This window comes from Antedon mediterranea, chromosome 11, assembly GCF_964355755.1.
Source record: "Antedon mediterranea chromosome 11, ecAntMedi1.1, whole genome shotgun sequence".
Lineage (NCBI taxonomy): Eukaryota > Metazoa > Echinodermata > Crinoidea > Comatulida > Antedonidae > Antedon > Antedon mediterranea.
Genome location: NC_092680.1, coordinates 9,099,769 through 9,119,297, shown reverse-complemented (window position 1 = coordinate 9,119,297; position 19,529 = coordinate 9,099,769). Strand labels below are relative to the sequence as shown.

The 19,529-nt window shown below is 33.8% G+C and overlaps 2 protein-coding genes across 3 annotated transcripts; both read right to left on the bottom strand.

The window, feature by feature from the left end:
* Positions 1-8: 8 nt before the first annotated feature.
* Positions 9-19,440, bottom strand: LOC140062974 (HAUS augmin-like complex subunit 1). 2 transcript variants are annotated; one of them, XM_072109388.1, is made up of 8 exons: positions 19,365-19,440; positions 18,107-18,281; positions 17,764-17,896; positions 17,177-17,311; positions 16,263-16,386; positions 13,803-13,868; positions 12,666-12,785; positions 9-143 (listed from the first exon to the last, which is right to left on the bottom strand). In XM_072109388.1, exons 1-8 carry the CDS (start codon positions 19,383-19,385, stop codon positions 123-125), a joined length of 795 nt encoding a protein of 264 aa, XP_071965489.1. In that variant the 5' UTR covers positions 19,386-19,440; the 3' UTR covers positions 9-122. The 2 variants fall into 2 exon arrangements, with proteins under 2 accessions (XP_071965489.1, XP_071965488.1); XM_072109387.1 differs by lacking the exon at positions 9-143 and adding an exon at positions 11,391-11,787.
* On the bottom strand, positions 5,679-6,080 carry LOC140062981 (uncharacterized; the record flags this gene model as incomplete). The annotated part of the gene is made up of 1 exon (XM_072109399.1): positions 5,679-6,080. A coding segment is annotated over one exon (402 nt), but the record flags the coding sequence as incomplete, so codon positions are not given.
* Positions 19,441-19,529: the final 89 nt, after the last annotated feature.

The window sequence follows — 19,529 nt, the reverse complement described above, 5'->3', positions numbered from 1 at the left end:
GGCAAGAAGTTGGCCGGTCCCCGTCTGGGTCATTGCAGTCGTACATAAACGACGTATGTTGACACTACGGGGAATTGAATTTCATCAGCATAAATCGGACGGTTTGGCTATGTATAAGTATGTCAATTGTGTTGTGTACTTTCCTGAAAAGAAAAAAATATCAAGCTATTTTAAACACATACTAAGTAATGAAATATGTATATATATTTAGCATTTTATTTAGGACTACGAAATAGAGTGTTTACTGCACACATTTTCCCCTTTAGGCTGTAACTAACAAAACACGTTGTTTATATTCAGTTTCATAAACTTTCAAATTGAATTGGTTTGTTGTCAGGGCGGTTCGGATTAATTTGAACACGCCTGAAATTGGTGTTTAGCCAATTAAAAAAGTTATTTCCATTAAGATTTGCTCTTATTATTACTCCATACTTTACTTTAGTTTCAATACGTTCGTTATTTAAATTATGAACAAAACCCTTAAGATTTTATTAATTTAAGTAATTCTTTCCCTTTTTTGAAGCATGTTAAACTTACAATCACTTTTATTAACAATCAAATTATTTACGTTCTTTACTTTCGTATTCTAATACAATAAACACGGTCCTTAATTGCCGTTTTCGATACTTTTAATGTACTATGACAACTCAGATGAGAAAGAGCCACCCCCCCCCCCCAACCCCCGCCCTTACACCAACAGCGTAACAATTAAATGACAATTAAACACTCTCAACAACAACTCTTTATAATAAAATTAATAAAATACTATTATCAAAAGACGTATATAAGGGATATGGTAAATGGCCTACTAGCCACTACTTTAATTAAAATTATATGATGTATTTACAAAGTTAATCAGAAAGAAAATGAGAGAGAATTGTATATCACTTATTAAGTAAACATTTCAGCTAATATTGATATAACCTTTATCTTTGTTAAGTTTATGTCTACTCATTGACATTTGAAGAGATAATAATAATTTTTCAGCAAGTTACTTCTCATCGTTCCTTTAAATTAGTTTCCAATTCACAGAACACTGTACCACGAGACGTTACCTAATCTCTCGCACTGATCCCCGCACTGATCATTTTAGCTATATAGTTTTAGCTATACCAACAGACTGCCTGTCAAATTCCATATTATTGGTCACAAAACTTTTTAAAATCTCGAGCTATCTGTATCTGTCGCATGGGACGAAATATTAAATAACGCGACCTCTGTCGCTTTCTGCAATTTTCAATATTAATTCGTTCAGTTTCTGAGATATTGATTTATTATTTTGATTTCATCAAGCAGTAATATACATACACATATAAAACCAATTTAAAAATGGAACAACAGACCAAAAATGAATGTATGTTCTTAGTTCACCTGTACTTGATCTTCCTATAAATATTTAAGTTGCATTTGATAGATTTTGTAAAGGTTTCACCAAACGGGCATGGAAAAAGAGAAGCAAAATCAACAATGAAAATAATTAGTTCTTTGCTTTTTAAATCCTGTATTACTTTTAATCTTGTAAATAATTGTTTTCAAGTTTCCTTGTACTGTAAATAGGCCTATTTTTAAATCATTTGTTTTTAACTTTTATTTTATTTTACTGTATTATGGACGCACCTTCATTCAAGTATGACACTGTTTCAAAAGTATTACTTTTGTTAATGTTATTTTTTTATATCTTGTACATAATTTAGTTCAAGTTTCCTTGTACTGTAAATAGGCCTACTGTATTGTTAAATCATGTTTTCTCTAACTTTTATTTTACTTACTCTGGACGCACCTTCATTCAAAAGTTGTGCCACTGTTTTAAAAGTGTAGCTTCAAAATAAATTATAATTATAAAAACAATTCACAAATTAGCTTCCGCATTCTCAGACATTTTACAGGATTAAGGAAAACGTTCTTCCACGAAACGCAGACATTTTAATGACGGTTAATTTGTTTAATAGCACATCTAAAGAAATTAACAGACATAAATTGTGTCTAACAAAATAAACGTGTATAAATTTGAAAAAAGAAGATTAATATATAAACTATGCAAAGCAGGTCAGATAAGGTGACCTGTTGGTATAGTTTAAGTATTGCGACAGTGATGAAGAGTCCGACGTTGATCTATATTAGTTACTAGGTTGGAGAAAAGGTTAGGCGTATTTAGTCTAGGCAAACTTATTTATCGTTCGTACCTTGTAAGTCCACAGACAAAATGAAAACATTAGTTTAGTCTTTATTGTATGTAAAATACTAAGAAAATGTTATTTCAATGTGACGTCATTGAAATTTAACTTCAAACCACTTACAATAACCGTTCGTTCTTCATGAAGAAGATAAAATGATGAAAATCTTAATAATTGACGTGGTCTGATTTGTAATGTTTAAATACATCATTCAATCAACAAATCTTGATTTCGGATGTATTATCATATCATCCATTGGATAAAAAAAAACAACAGCCTTGTACAATACTTTACCAACACATTTTCACTATAGAAATACTCCATGCATAGCTTTTGCATATAACATATTATTTCTCCATCTATTCTTTAATACACTTTGTGGGACTCAAGAAACGTAGATTTACATAGGAACAAATAACATTACTATATACTACTGAACGTAGAAACCGGTCCGGGTTACATACAGTAGTAGGGTCACACACTCGACCGTCCTAGATTTAAAGATAAAAATATTTACAATTCAGGTGGCAATATGGAAATTGATTGTTTATAAGTCACGTTACAGGGGTCAGGTAATTGACAACAAGATCTTGTGACGGGGTAATACTGTTTGATCTGCGATTTATGGAAATTCTTCAGAAACTCGGTTTATGGGTCCCCAAAACGTCCCAGATTCTTTTCACTATTCTCGGCTACGAGAATATTATTACAGAAAAGGTATGTTAAGAAAAAGTGGGAAAATCACACAGATCGTGCTTAAATGTGTAAATCTGGCCAATATACCACATGGTATTTTAAACATAACAGTACAACATTCCGAATTCGAAATTAACGTGTTGCCAGAAAAATGCCATGGAAATGCCAGATTTGCATTCATGTTATCTCACTATCAATATGCGTTTTTAAACTAGTACCGATATGTAGCCTATATTAATGCTGAATAAATGAAAATAATGTTGAATGCAGTTCTATTAACACGTCTATATTGAAAGCAATCGCCACCAAAATAACATTACTGTGAGTCAGAAACTCTCACCGCATACCATCACAAGCATTGTCATTAATATTATTAGCATTATTATTATAACTTTTTATCTAATTATTTATTAATTCTTGTTTTGTTTTCATATTTTTACTGAAAAACAATAGTAGCTTTCGACATAAAATGACAAAAATGATGATTAGCTACTTATAATGTACATTTTATTTCTGTAAACAAAATATATTAACATAAAATGAGAGTCTTTTATTTGATTTTAAAAACTAGTGATGGCAGAACCGTGGCATTACCTATAGCAAGGTCAGCTTAAAAATAGGTTAGTTAAAAAGGTCGACAGACAAAAACAGTAAATCTAAAGCATTTATGAGCTGTTTGTACACGAGGTAAATTTGTCGACAACTCTGTATACACACTTGTCTATCATTAGTTTTAATTGGTCGTTTTTCAATAAAATAGAAACAAGGTCTCTACGGACAGTCCTCGACGGGTTTACTGATGTCCATCCAACGAGGAGCCGAGACGGTTCACCTTTAGAGGTATGTTTCAGGTCATGGTCTGTCTGCCTGTCTGAAAAGCTAGTCTTTACTTGACATATTTTTGTCTGGGACCCTGTGCGTCTTCTCGTGCGGTTTGACCAGTGCATTCATGACTTCGCAATAATCGTTTAGTAATCGATAAAATACATCTTAATCAAGATATTTTTGTATTGAATGGATTAACAGCATCTATTTTTAACAGAAAGGGTGTTTAAAAAAGATCAATGTCTTCACCCGGCTTATCATGCTCACATAAACCAGCAGAGAAAAGTATGTCAGATAACAAGTTCAAAGCCCATATAATAAATACACTTTTTAAATCAATTATTTCCGATTTCAGAAATCTTTAATAATCCTGGGTATGTATGCATAATAGAAGAAAAACTATACCTCTCCCGGAAACCCAAATATGTATTTTTTATTTACAATACGCAACATACGGTAACTTTCAGAAGGCAGATAAAGAACATGATAGGTGGCTTTACTTTATCAGGGCTGCTCCCTGGTTATCACGAATGTTTAAATATATTTCTTCGTTTGACAGTTTGACCAAATTTGTGATATACCATATACATCAAAAGTATATGAACCATATGCCGGTAAAAGAGTTGGGGGTCTAATCTTTATTGCCATAAATATTATTTTATTACGACTACAGTGATTTTAAACCATTAATGAATACGGTAACTGAATTGAACAAAAAATGAACATTGAATAGGCTAGTTTCTTGTAACTTCACGGAATGTAAAGGCTTTGTAGAAAATAGTGATTATGATCCACATAAAAAAAAAACCATTTAACGACCTAATAAGACCTATGCAGACACACTGGGTAAAACAAAGAAGATATATGCTTAAAAGATTTATAGAGGTTTTGGTCTTAGATTTTAAAAAAAAATTTTTTTCGTTGAAACATCAATTAAGGATTAAAGAATTAACTTTTAGTGTTTACCGCCTTCGAACACGTCATACTTCAAACATTTCAGTGTACTGGTTTTTTTTTCTCTTTTTGGTTTCGTTTTTTTTTTCTTCAATAAATATTGTGTTTTAGTTATGGAGTGTAAATGAACAATCTTCACTTCACGTCGGATGTGGAGCTATATATCTGTATCTTGATACGGTTGCAATCCGAGACAGAGCGCCTCATTTAAGGGAGAACTTTATTGAGGAACACATAGCTAGTCAACGATTTTCTATAGTTAGGAAATATAGCTATTTACAATCTCTCGGATTTGTAGAGAAAGTGTTGGGGATGGTTATTTCGTCACATATGTATTAAACGGCCGTTTGAATTGTAGTTTATCCAGAGAGCAAAGGCATCTGAATTTTTTCTCTTGCCCATTTTACACTTTTTCACTTTGACCCAACTCATTTTTAAGTTTCCGCAGTTATATTATTGTACACATTGATATGCTTTTATTGAATTTATCTATATAGGCCTTACGTGAAATAAATTTAATTGAAATTGGCAAAGCGTCTCATACTTGTATTTTAGCAGTTACTCATTCGAAAGTTTGCTTTTAATCCATTACATAGATATTCTGAGAATGCCATTTTCCAATACGGAGATTTCCTTTGTATTTGGAGGCCTAAATGGTTGACTTTTAAACGAATATAACTGAACCGATATGAAAAAAAAAACACAAAACACTTACATCAATTTCAGAACTGTAAAAGAGTAATTGCATAACTGAGCAAATGTGTTTTCTGTCGCACCATTGTGCTTGCTTTTCTAGGAATATACAGGCAGTTATTAATGTGGGTCATTTGAGAATGAGGAAAGTTCACAAATTAATTCTAGTTGTTAAAAACAAAGCTATAATCAAACAATTTGTTTATTCTCGGTAGTGGATTGTACTTGGCAGTGATACCGTACTTGTTCGTGGAAACAACGGTATATCTCCAAGGGTGAGATGAAGTGAATTATATAACAAGGCATGCATCAGTCAAAAGTCACATATACAATCAACTAGATAACATAAATCAAAATAATAGTTCCATTAGACATTGTTGTCCAGATATTTATAGTGTAAACACAATCTTCTTCTATTTTCTCACTATTATCATCATTATCAAACGTAAAATCATAATCCGTATCGTCGTAATCAGTATAGTTATTATTATTATCACGTCGTCGCCAGATGATCAATGTAAAACTTGACAGCAAACCTTTTTCTAGGTAGCAACAGACCACTAAATGATTAACTTCATCTTCGCCATTTTCATCGTCAACCTCACCCTCGTCGTCACATTTATCGTCAACCTCATCCTCATCGTCGTCACAGTCAACCTCATCCTCGTCGTCACCTTCATCGTCAACCTCATCCTTGTCGTCACCTTCATCGTCAACCTCATCCTCACCCTCTTCAAGTCAACCTCATCCTTGTCGTCATTTTCACCCTCACCGTCTTCACAGTGAACACAGTAAACCTCATCGTCACCTTTATTGTCAACTTCATCCTCACCGTCGTCAGTCATCATCCTCATCGTCACCTTCATTGTCAACTTCATCCTCACCGTCGTCAGTCAACCGCATCCTCGTCGTCACCTTCATCGTCAACCTCATCCTCACCCTCTTCAAGTCAACCTCATCCTCGTCGCCACCTTCATCTTCACCGTCGTCACAGTCATCCTCATCGTCAACTTCTTCCTCACCGTCGTCACAGTCATCCTCATAATCGTCGCCAACTTCATCCTCGTCGTCACGTTCATTGTCAACTTCATCCTCACCGTCGTCAGTCATCATCCTCATCGTCACCTTCATTGTCAACTTCATCCTCACCGTCGTCAGTCAACCTCATCCTCGTCGTCACCTTCATCGTCAACCTCATCCTCACCCTCTTCAAGTCAACCTCATCCTCGTCGCCACCTTCATCTTCACCGTCGTCACAGTCATCCTCATCGTCAACTTCTTCCTCACCGTCGTCACAGTCATCCTCATAATCGTCGCCAACTTCATCCTCGTCGTCACGTTCAATGTCAACTTCATCATCACCGTCGTCACAGTCATCCGCATCGTCACCTTCATTGTCAACTTCATCCTCACCGTCATCCTCATACTCGTCGCCAACTTCATCCTCGTCGTCACGTTCATTGTCAACTTCATCCTCACCGTCGTCAAACCAAACTCATCCTCACAACATTGGCAACCTCATCCTTGTTGTTACCTTCATTGTCAACTTCATCCTCCTCACCGTCGTCACAGTCAACATTATCCTCATCGTCAACATCCTATCATAGCCTGTCACCAATGATTATCTGAGATGCTTTATTTTGTACTCGAAGAGATAGATTGTTGTTTGTAAAAAGATTAGCACAGTGTTAATTTTCTCGTAAACGTATAAATAACATTTCGATGGAAACTCGGTCATTGCAGTGATAGTCGATTCTGGAAACAATACACAGGGAGGCCTGGAAAGCTCTCACGTACACGTCTCTTTAGTAGAAATATTACACGCGGAAGCAAACAGGCATGCAGAGTACAACAACTCATACATACGCACTAATCATTATTTATACAAAAACCGCATGTGCGCAATACTTTTTTTATAACGCGCACGCAATTCAACAAGTTTACGATACGATATTATTAAATTGCCATTTCAACGAGGTACAAATGAAATTTTGGTTGGATAGTTTACATTTGATTTACATACAATATACAGTTTAGGCTAAAACTGTTTGGTTGCCGTCGATGTTGATATGATTTGGGTTAGTAGTTTTAATATTATTAATCTATAAGAGCATAAGAAACAACATGTCACACTGATCTGTGTGGTTATTCTTCCATTTCCGTTCGCACACAGTGACTGAATTTAGTGACTTTCATATTTTAAAAAACCCATTAAATAGGCCTATCATGTTTTGAAAGATAGGGGAATTAAAGAATGTTAGATCCCATGTTAATTCATGGCCGCTACACGAACCAGAAAGCAGTTAGCCTACCTATAAATGTTTTTAAAAAGAAATATACTCGGAAGTAAGACCACGAAGAAAAGAAACTTAACGCACGGGAATTCAATAAACGGGGATGTTCATGCTTATGTGCGCGTAACATTTTAGTACGTGATATCACGAATTATAGAAACATTGTGAGACCATTAGTCTATTGACAAGTAGACTAGGGCTAGGAGATTCGTAGGCCTACAGAGGTAAAGAAATAACTCTTGATCTAAGAGGCCAATAACTAGTGGAGGGAGGGGACCACACTAATATACATTTAGCATTTATAACCAAAGACGTAAACATGTTAGGTCTATGCTCTAACCATTACAAACTACTTAAATAATAATACTTCGAATATACACCGGTATAGTATAACATGGAGGATCGTCCATTCCGTGAATTGATTAAGTAATGCACATTGGGGAGATATTTTAAACATAAATCTGTAAATGATTCTACTGGGAAAAATATATGATGTATTGGTCGTTTTAGTTTAGCCAATGTTCAGCATTAAATTAGATGGTGAATAAACAATCTTACAGAATTGTGATTTTCACATTAGATTGATGTTAATAGTGTGTTTGTTATTATTATTAATTTAATATCATTATAATGGCAATGTAGAAACATTTATAAAATTGAGAACATTTAATTAAAACTCCCAAAGGTGTGAAAAAAGTGTAAATTGGTAATTTTGTAGAAAAAAATTGATATGAAGAATGTAATGGGCAGCTTCGACAAGATGACAAATAAAATGGAAAAATGTTATTTAAATCACAAATTATTAATTTTACAGCCATTGAAAGAACCCAGTGATTTATAAATTATACAAGAAATGAGAAAAAAGGCCGCCCATTCGAACAAAATCATACGCACAAAATATTGCTTTTGTTAGTTAGTGCTCAAGATCGATGGCGAAGTTTTTTTCTGCGTAGATGTGAACTTAAATTTTGTTGGATAGAAACTGATAAATCTCATACGTCAGCACCATTATATTTTTTAACGAGAAACAAATAACACACAAACACCTGAAGACGGTTCATCAAAGGAATGATGACGCCGACTACAACGATTAAGCAAAAAGTAATATAAGTGTATAATAATAGGCCTACTAATAGTTCAGATGAACTTAATAACACACACCATTATCGATCACAAATTGCAAATGTATATTTGTATATTCCATCCATTACGAAACTTAAAAATAACAAGAAAACATTGATTTGACGTTAATATACCTGGGGGACTTAATGCGATTAATAATCGGTAATTGGGCTGGAACAGTTTTAAGGTAAAAAGTATAAGAGCATCGGTGTTTTGTTAAGATCGGCACACCAACGCCATCCCTCAAAGGGAACAAACAATTCATAACGATGAAAAATACAATATTCGTTGCTTGTAGTCCTTTTGTAAAATAAGAAACAAATTTACCCCTCATTAATATAATCATTTAAATGATTTTGAATTGTTTCAACTGAAGTAGACCACAACATTTAAACAAAATCATATTGAATATTTCTTATTAAATTGTTACTGAATAAGTTGTATCAGATAATACTCTTAGAATTCATTACAAATCAAATCCCCATTTCACTCTGGTACTTAAGAACACCTCTGTGAGGGTTTTTGTTTGTTTTGGGGTTTTTTCATCATCCGTCACGATGAATAAAGATTAATTATCATTGAAGCATATATATCGCAACGGCTCCGTTTTCAACGATTTGCCTCATTACGTGATGTAAACAGTCTGTGTTGGCCTAACGTCTCGATACATCATAACTCAATTTAAAGTAAGGTAAAATATTATAACCTATAATCATCGAAACCGGATGTCGGATACCGGGGATTATTAAAGGTATAACGATGAAAGTTTAATATTAATGTGACTTTTTTGACAGTCTGTCTTTCCATTTGACTCTCACCTGTGCACATGTAGGCCTATAAAATGACACATTATATCAGATTATTATAGCATATACGGAGTAACTCGTATTAAGTACTAATTCGTATTAAGAAGTTCAAACCCGTAGACACACTAATACTATGCATCTGTTAACTGTACTGTAGACGATTAATCGTTATAAAGCGTATTCAAGTCGTCTGGATATTAGGTGACGTCACATTGGAAATAGGGCATGGTATTCTGTGCTAAATGTAAAGACTAAAGTAAACGTTGTTTATTTAACCTGCAGATGTATTTAATTTAGTGTTTCAGAAAATAATAGGGACTGTCCATAAACGATTATTTGTGGTCTAACGGTATTGTGTTCCCTATCAGATATGCGTGTGTACGTGTGTGTGTGTATGGGTAGGTGAGGGAGGGGGTCGCGCATAATCGGAACTTTTGCCGATGAGCTATGCTCGACGCGATTATGAGATCATGTTCCGAATATGAGCACTGTTTCAATAATTTGACAGTATGATTTATATATACATTATATCAATCAATCAATTCGTATTTATAATGCGCCGAATTTTTTCCAAAAAGATAAGTTCTAAGGCGCAACGCCAGAACCGGTAGCACTCGTAAATTTGTTGGAACAAATATGATTTCATTTCTGTAGATTTTGATTTCCTGATGTTAATCGGAAGATAGATGGAGCGCAGACACTAAACGTACGATCACCGTACGTTATTAGGCGTGATCTAGGCACGTGTAATCGTTGGTTATCATTAAATGATCGTAGTGAACGATTGCTGTGTTGGTATAGCTTGCAATTCGCTCAGGTACTTCGGTGCCAGACCATTAAGGCATTTATATGTCAGTAACAGAATTGTGTACTCTATGCGTTTCTTTATTAGTAACCAGTGCAGTTTGATGAAAAGTGGAATAACATGGTCATACTTCCTGCGCATGATACGTGATGCTGAATTTTTAACCAGTTGTAACTTTCAGATCGTAATCTCAAGGAGGCCATAAAGAAGCCCGTTACAGTAATCTAGCCTCGATAACACCAATATATATGAAACGATAAAGATGAGGAAATCTGTGAGAATGAGAAAAAGTCGCCCCTCCGAGATTCGAACCCGGAACCTTCTTATTGATATATGCAGATGTCCTAACCATTAGTACTGTTCAAACTAGATTGGATAGCGCCTTTTTTTAACATTCTCAGCATGGTACGGCGGAACAGCACTAGTCCCTCAATTGCACACATGCGCATGCGCATCAGAGATCAAATTGATACGCCCTCCCATTTTAGTATTTTATTCAGGAAGCGGGATCTCCGAAGAAGAGATACTTGTATATATATGAACATATCAGGCACAGTATAGAGGGAGTATAGAGGGAGGGAAGAGGGAGGGAAGAGGGAGGGAAGAGGGAGGGAAGAGGGAGGGAAGAGGGAGGGAAGAGGGAGGGAAGAGGGAGGGAAGAGGGAGGGGAGAGAGAGGGGAGAGAGAGGGAAGAGGGAGAGAGGAAGAGCGGGAGAGAGGAAACGTTGATAAAGATTTATTTCTGGACTTGAATCTGTGTAAATATCTGTAATAATAAACCTAGATTATTTAGAAGGATTGAGGGCAGTACACTAAGCAGAAACGGATTTACATTACAAACAATTTAGAATATTTGCTGAGCTTAGCAGAAAAGAAACAATAACAAACAATGTAAGAGAAATTTAAGAACAAGAAGACCAGACAACACTCAATTGTTTTTTTTAATGTAATACTTTTAATATTATGGTTAAATACTGTAATCTCATATTTTATGATTTATAGTTTACTGTTTTCATGGATGTTAAAAAAAAAAGAAAAAGCACAATAACTAAAGCCTAAACACCATTTCCAACATGAAAATGAATTGTGAATCAGACCTTTTGATAAATTCTAGATAGTCTGTCATAATATGTAGTTATTATAATAGAAAATATCATTTTCATTGTATATATGCATTTCATGTGTCATCATTGATTCCGCTGATTGTTTCGTTGAAAAATTACCCTATGTCACAGAAAAGTTCACTCGATTAACATTGTCAAAGTTGAATTGAATTGAGCGAGAAATTTTTTATACAGATTTATGAAAAAATAATTGTTATACATATTGAAGATATTTACAGTGAGATCTATAAAATTGCACACTCATCATGTTCGCATTGCATCAATATTCCTTGCCAATTCTGACTCTAATGACTCCTGAAACAGATATTCATATTTGATAATCCTAATGATAACCAGTTTAATTTTAATCAGTTTAACAATAACCAGTTTAATGATAACCAGTTAGTATAATGTTAACCAGCTTAATGTTAAAGATATTGTCCCTTTGACTAATTCCAAAAAAAAAAAAAAACAATTTCGAAAAAAAGTGAGTCATTTTGAAGTATCATAATAGCTATTAACTTTCACTAAAAATTAGTCCAAAAAAAATCATTTAACTGAAATACAGACGTTTTTTTGTTTAAAAAGTAACTTTGACTTCCAGTCAAAGTTTTTGATCAAAACATATCTCATAATGCAACACGCTTGTTTGGCTACTTTTTTCGACTTAAAGTGAAAAACTTTAATATTACTTTGATATGGCCAATTTAAATTTAGAATATTTTGACCTTCATTTCTTGTGTTACAAGGGACAATACATCTTTAACCAGTATAAATATTAACCGGTTTAATGATAACCAGTTTTAATGATAACCAGTTTAGTTGTAAAACATGTTTCTTTCAAATAGTATATTATGTTTGTTATGTATAAACGAAAACATATGGCATATTAAGCAAAATCACAAGCAGTAGGTATAGGCCTCAAAAGATTTAACTGTTCTTGCTCCAATACCCATTGAATGCCTAATATACATGTATTGCTTGGATAGCAAAACAAAATAAATTTCTTTTAGTATTATTTCCAGCTGTAAATTAAACATGCCTTACCCCATGTTTTTTTTTACATGGATAACAAGGCTTAGCTTGATTTGAGTACAGGGTTTATGGATTGGTAACAAATTTGATAACCTAACAAGCTACAGCACCACTACAAGACCAGGCAATACTGAATTAAGTACAGGTAGTAAACTTACCAATTCTTGTCTGGCTTCTTCAATCTTCACTTTAGTTAGTGTTATGTTAGGAGGCAAACAATGGTAGCTGTCCAATTTAGACTTCAAAGGTACAAGTTTTGCTTTTAAATTACCGAGGTACTAAAAAAAACAAAGATTTTATGAACTTAAAATCTAAATCCTAGAATTTGATTATTAGTCGCACGATAATTTCATGCGTTTACCATGGTTTTACGAAACCTTAACCGGTGACATTAAAAACTATGATTGAAGTGCATGGTGAAGATCATGAACTCCTGATGTTTACCAAAGTTCCATGTCTGGATTGGACTTTTTTAGTCAGCATGGTTAGTTATTATAATAACTAAAATGAAACATAACATTCGCTATAGTGGTTCTAAACTATTCAATAATCTACCTCCCGAAATTTCATCATCGTCTTCTAGCAAAATGTTCTCTTTTAAACTTAAAGAATATCTTATTTCAAATTATAACTAATTGTTTTCTCTATTTTGAAATATTTTTTTAACTTTAGAAACTTTTTCGAAATTGCTTCCTTTTCTGTTGGTGTGTGTGTGTGTGTGTGTGTGTCTGTTGATCTTTATGTGTATGTGTAGTTATATGTTTACATCTATATATATAAGTATATAATCTTCTTACATGGCTTCCCAACATACAAGTTTCAATTGGATTTTTGTTTCCATTTGATCGATACTTTCTTGGGGTTTTTTTTGCCTCTTTCATTTTGTATATAACTGAATCATCTTTTTATACATTATTATTTACTGTATTATATCTCAAAAAAAAAAAAAATAAATATTTATTTATAAAATATCAGAAATTATAATGTTTTTTACTCAAATACGAATGAAAGAAATAAATGTTTATTTGAATTGAATATAATATTTCCTTATGGTTTTACCAAGACTATATGGTAAGTTCGACTGGGCATGTAAAATGAATAGTTGGTATAAATCATAACCACTATTCAGATTGGACTTAATTTTGTCAATTTATCTGGTGACTCAGTTAATTGGAAAATTAAGTCCAGTGTAATCACAACTTAACATAATAAGATTGCATTTTCCACAACTTTAGTACTGTACTTAAATTTGAAGGACATTATTATACTTTATTTAATATTAGCTATATACCTACTTCAGCTTCTTTCACAAGACTTTGGTGACTATATGATTCACTAAAACCATTCTCATTCAACTGATCCTAAAAAAACAAAACATTTAAGTATTTTATAAAATTGTTATTTCTATGACGAAATTTCTACGGCTTGACCACGTTGAAACACCGGTTCTCGTCAGATCACCGAAGTTAAAGGGGGATTCTGGGTTTAAAATTGCTTTTAAATATCGTTTATTCATTAAATAAAAAATATTATAACAATATAGAAATGTCAGAATGAAGAAATAATAACGAGAAATAAAAAAAATTAATTTCATATACATTTTAGGGTAAATTCATGGAAAGTCTGTTTTTCAGCAGCTTAGGGAAGCTCATTAATATTCATGAGATATTCACAAAATCACATCATCAGTGTATTCCAAACTCGCGACGTCATGTACGTTGTGTTTGTCAACTAAATTTACATCTCTCTCCCCTGTCAAACGACGACCAACCGATCATTGTGAAATACATTTTTTGTAGATTTTCTAAGCTAGGCCTAAAGTGTAATAATAACAGTAGTAGCATATATTTATTTGACATTTAATGAAATACAAAATTTAGTACAGATTACGGAGTCATAAATTATATACTATTTTTATACCTCGAATAGTACAGATCGTATTATCGGCTTCATGTACTACTACTATAGGCTAGGCCTAGCCTAATTCATTTTTTTTCATGGGTGAGAGCCATTCTGACTAGGGATTAAAACGTTAAAACATTGGGGCCCATCATGGGCCTAGCTAGCCTACTACTAAACGATTGGCCCATGAATAACAAAACTCAGTGGATTCCAAACCCATCCTATCAACGTAACTCCTAAACAATCTAAACCTAAAACATTCGACAAAATCGGCTGTAAATATCGCCGTTCGCACGTATGGTGTCCCGATTGTCTAAGTAGGCCTAAAATAGGCCTAAAATAGGCCTAGTTTACTCTCCAAAAAAGCGGATACTACTGCATCAAGCAAGTAGACCAGGTAGTAGGAAGGAGACCTAGCCGATCCGGCCAAGTTAAAAATTGAGCTAGCTAGTGTAGTAGACCCTATGCGAATTGATGCTACCAGGCCTTTTACTAGGCTACACTTCTTAAAATTAGCAATACTTATGTTTACAAATATTCCAACTCCTCTCTCTCATTCGAGCTATATTATCTATACCATTCCGGTAGGTCGAGTCGACCTTTTCAATCAAATACTGTACATCGTTCATGTTGTAATAGACGGGCCGGGTATACTCGACCCGACCAGTTTGGTATGGTATTGTATACTGTATCTGCTTATCACGTGACGATGCCAGGCATATGGGCAGAGAGAGCACGTGTATCATCGTCTCGCTCTCCTCGCTCAGCAGGAATGTATACGTTACGCTTCATTGATTTTGAAGGCTTTCCCTAAGTCAGTGCGAAAATCGGCAAACGTAAAGTGCAAACATATCAAATTTTTCACTGTTTTGATGAATTTTCATAGAACATTGACTTTACAAATGGGAAGACCGACTAAAATTACATCAGATAAGTATAATTTTACAAAAGTAATTGATATGGTTAATGATAACGAGTCGTCGGAAGATTTACCATTTCACGAAGTTCCTATTCTGTAACATAGTGTCATATCGCCGTAGCTGCACTTGTAATCTGGGCTTATTTCACAGCCTTCGTTCCGCTTCACTGGGCGCTTATATAAATTGAAACTTTTACCGTTCAAGAGACAAACAAATATATTTTACATTTTTTACTATTCATTTTAAACCCGGAACCCCCCTTTAAGCAATGTTGGGCCTGGTAAGAGCTTGGATGGGAGACCACCTGGAAATACCTGGTGCTGTATATGGAGCTGGGGTCCTGTTAGGCATTTGAAATCAGCACTGGTGACTCTTATGGCAGCCCCTGCGTCTAGTATCTGCCTCAGACGTATTGGCTTATGCCTTTCCTTTAGTCAAGGTGGGCACTGGACGAGAGAAGCCCTTGATCAATGTTAGTGGCGGTAATTATCGCTGTTGGTTTCGATTGAATAAAATTAAAATTAAATAAAAAATATAACTAATTAAAATTAGTTAACACACAGTATGGGACACCTACATTATGAGGATTGTAATTTTTTAAATCAGACTTCTAAGAATTTCCAATTTATGTTTACAAGTCAAAGCAGTCAGAAGTTATTTTTACATCATAAAATGAGATTCTAAACTAAAATATTGTAGTTTCAAGTAGAACATTGAGTAGTGGTATTGAGGTTCACATGCCTGCTTACCAAACACATCATGCTAGGTGCTTACATGCTAGGTACAAATACTGGCTCTATTGCAGTACCATGATTTGTTCATGGAACAAAAAGTCTCAAGTTTACAATGCATGGGCTTGCTATCCTGTAATTGATGAGTTTTTGTCAAATGTTGGAAATAACAAAGATGACAACATTCTATTGAAATACCTACCTTTAGCTGTTGGCGTTTAGCAGCATATTCTCTGATTTTGTTATGCAGGAATCCAGTTGTTCTGATCTTCTTTTCCAACTCTGGTCCTGCATTTTTTGACTGATCTTCCAATGTTTCAAGAACTCTAACATAAATTTCAAATGAAGAAAGTACTTTAGAAATGATTACAGATTTTAATATTTTAATTAAATGTTTAATTTTTTTTGCTATCATGTCGACGTTAGTCAACGCTATCATCTTTGATCGTTAAAAGTTAAAAAATGAACTAGTTGAAATAATAACGATAACGTGATCATTTGATTTCTAGAGTTGAAAATGCCTGTCTTTTCTCTCGACGTCGTCGTAACACAAAAAAATGAATAGAGGACTCCTCTAGCTAGGCACACTATCTCTATACTGATGGTTCTTCATGCTCAGTAGGCCTATTCATTAGCATTTTTTAGACTAGGCTGAAGTTTTAGACCTGTCCCCCTAATATCACGCCTACTTTCAATTATGTGACGTCATGTACTGTATCGCCAAGATGATTGGTCAGTTCTTGTGTTTTAATGTTGCAATATCGCTAGAGTTTAACTGGAATCAACTCTTGCGATTGTCATTGATCGGGACTTGTAGCGTCGATTAACATTTTTTTTTAAATTATTACACATTTTCCGGTAAATCACAGAAGTTCTGTGTCGTTGTTGTTTGTTAAAAAACTACCTTTTGCTGTAAATTGTTACAATTTCAATGTTGACCTAGAAAGATTGCTGATTATTGTTAACGAGAGCGCCGAATAAGGTCGACAGGAAAACAGGCTTTACATGCACATATCGCTTTTTAAAGATTTACTTGCTTTTGTCAACAACTGCTTGCAATTAAAGAACACAATTCCCAGTGAAATTAATTTGTGATCAGTGATTCTAGTTGCATACCTTTTTAAGTTAGCAGCTTTGATAAGGGCAGCTTTGGTTTTAGTAAACAACTGTTCATTTTGTTTTGCTTCAACGTGATGTGCTTTCTTTGTTTCCATCATGGATTCTGTTAAATTGTTCATCTGCAGTATATAACTGAAATTTTAAATAGTAAACTTAACTTAAGGTGTAGTTCATCCTCATCAGTTAAGTCTGCTCTCGTTACATGATGTTTTCCACCATTTTTGCCATTTTCCTCTGTAATGGGCAGAATGGTTATGTGAATGTGTCTATGAATTTTAGTCTTCTTTACTTTTCTGTTTCATTAGTGCAAAGCATCTTTGGTGTAGTTAATGGGGGTTAAAAATAAATAGTGGGTTGTAAACACATTTTCCTGGATATCAAAGAGAAAGATGAGGGGTTTTGCTATTCTGTAATACATTTTTAACAGCCTTTTTCATTAATATCTTACTTACAGATAGTTCAGATAAAAACTGACAGATATTAACCTGTTACCTTGCAATAATACTGTTAATTTATTGAACTGAATGAAATGTAATGATATGATTAAACCCTGTTAATTACAATAACTAAAAGATATGTTTTACCTTGATGTTGTGACATCTTTAATTTCTAAGATTGTGGCAATCTCAGCCAATGTTCTCAAACTCACTGTTCCTGACTGTGATAAGGATGGTGTTGATAAGCCAACAGATTCTAATATACGACTAAGACGTTTGGCTTAAATGAAAAAATGAAATATCAGTAAATAGAAATTATAGCCAAACAACAATATTTAAATTATAAAATGGTAATTTTAAAGAAGTTAATTAATTGTGGGTGTGTTTGTGCTCGAGTAATGCATTGGTATTGTGATCCGAGAATTGACACAAAAATGTTGTTCCCTTTTGGGATTATAACTTGGTCATTTTACAATATTTAAATACCAACCTTCTGCTTCATATTCTAAAGTTTTTTGGTTCAAATCTGCAACAATAATTTCTGCATCATGGTCACGTTCTCTGTTCTTCATCATTAGTTTGGTTAATGTTTCAAGGTTGCGTTCGTTAATTTCATACTGAGGTACGTCATCTTCAAGAAACACCTCTTCAAGCCACATTTGTACCTATCATCAAATTGTAAAATTTAATTTTAAATTCCTGCATTACTTAAATTCTTGTAGGAAAAATATGTATTATAAATGGAAAATTACTGAATTACTATTTTGTAAACTATGTAATATTGAAGATGATTATGAACATATTCAATTCAAAAAACATTTATTAACGTCCAAAAGACAAAAGGTAACAAAAACAACAATGGCAAGAGATAATATGTTTCTATGTTGTAAAGAATGTTTTAAACTTTTGCACTAAATTTAAAAATTGTATAGGTATAAACAATGCTGTATCATTAAGCTCAACTTTTATTGTACGAATCCAAGGAAAATAGTTATAAAATATAAAGTATTGTAAATTTTCTCTTACTCTTAGTTGTTGCAACATACACTATTTTAAAATTTATTTTACAAGAGTACAGTACAGAGGATGTAGGCTCAATTAATTCAAGATGTTTTGTAATGAGATTTACTGGCGTGTTCCTTTGAAACGAAAATATAACTGATATTAAAGTTTTTTCTATTAAAAAAAATTATCATGTTTTTGGATAACTTCATGTTTTGAACGAACTCATTTTTTAAAAGAAAAAGTTCATTTTTGTGAATAAGTTCTCATTATGAATAAGATCAAAATAACAAAAATTGTAATTTATGGGCAAAAAAAAACACTGTACTGCTGTGTAGCCTAATTATTTAGTATTACTATTAGTTAGTGTTTAGTGGGCTGTCTGTGGTAGGACTTTAAAGTCAATCATGAAGTCTCAAATTAACTTAATTAATGAATAAAATGGCCTAGAGGCTAGGTACTAGGCCTCTAGAAGGCTATGCCTAGAGTACTACTAGCCTAGGCTTAGGCCTAGGCCTATAGCCTAGTAGTAGGCCTATAGGATAGGCCTAGGCTCTAGCTCTAGGCCCTAGCTAGCTAGGCCTAGGCTAGGCTAGGCTAGTATAGTAACCCAAACTGTCTGTACCCCAGGCCAGGCCCCCATTAATTAGCCTAGTAGGCCCTTCATATCAAATTAAAGTTAAATATATTTATAAATAAATAATCCATTGATCTATATAAATTTTCCTTTCGTTAATAATACCTACTTTTCTATGTTTTTCATTCATCGCGATATATCTCTAGAGGCCAAACACCAACCAAATTCAATCATGCCGCCTTTTTTCAAATGTGATATTTACACGGCAACATGTGTATTTATAAAGCGCAGTGCCAATTATTTCACATATGTACGTATTAATAGAAAGGCGGCT

Excerpts from the sequence above, each read along its gene's own strand:
- LOC140062974 (XM_072109387.1), bottom strand. The coding sequence starts at position 19,385 with ATGAATGAAAAACATAGAAAA. Across the intron at positions 17,897-18,106 it reads TTTAGAATATGAAGCAGAAG|CCAAACGTCTTAGTCGTATA; the intron begins GTTGGTATTTAA and ends TTTTCATTTAAG. Across the intron at positions 13,869-16,262 it reads CTAAACGCCAACAGCTAAAG|GATCAGTTGAATGAGAATGG; the intron begins GTAGGTATTTCA and ends TTGTTTTTTTAG.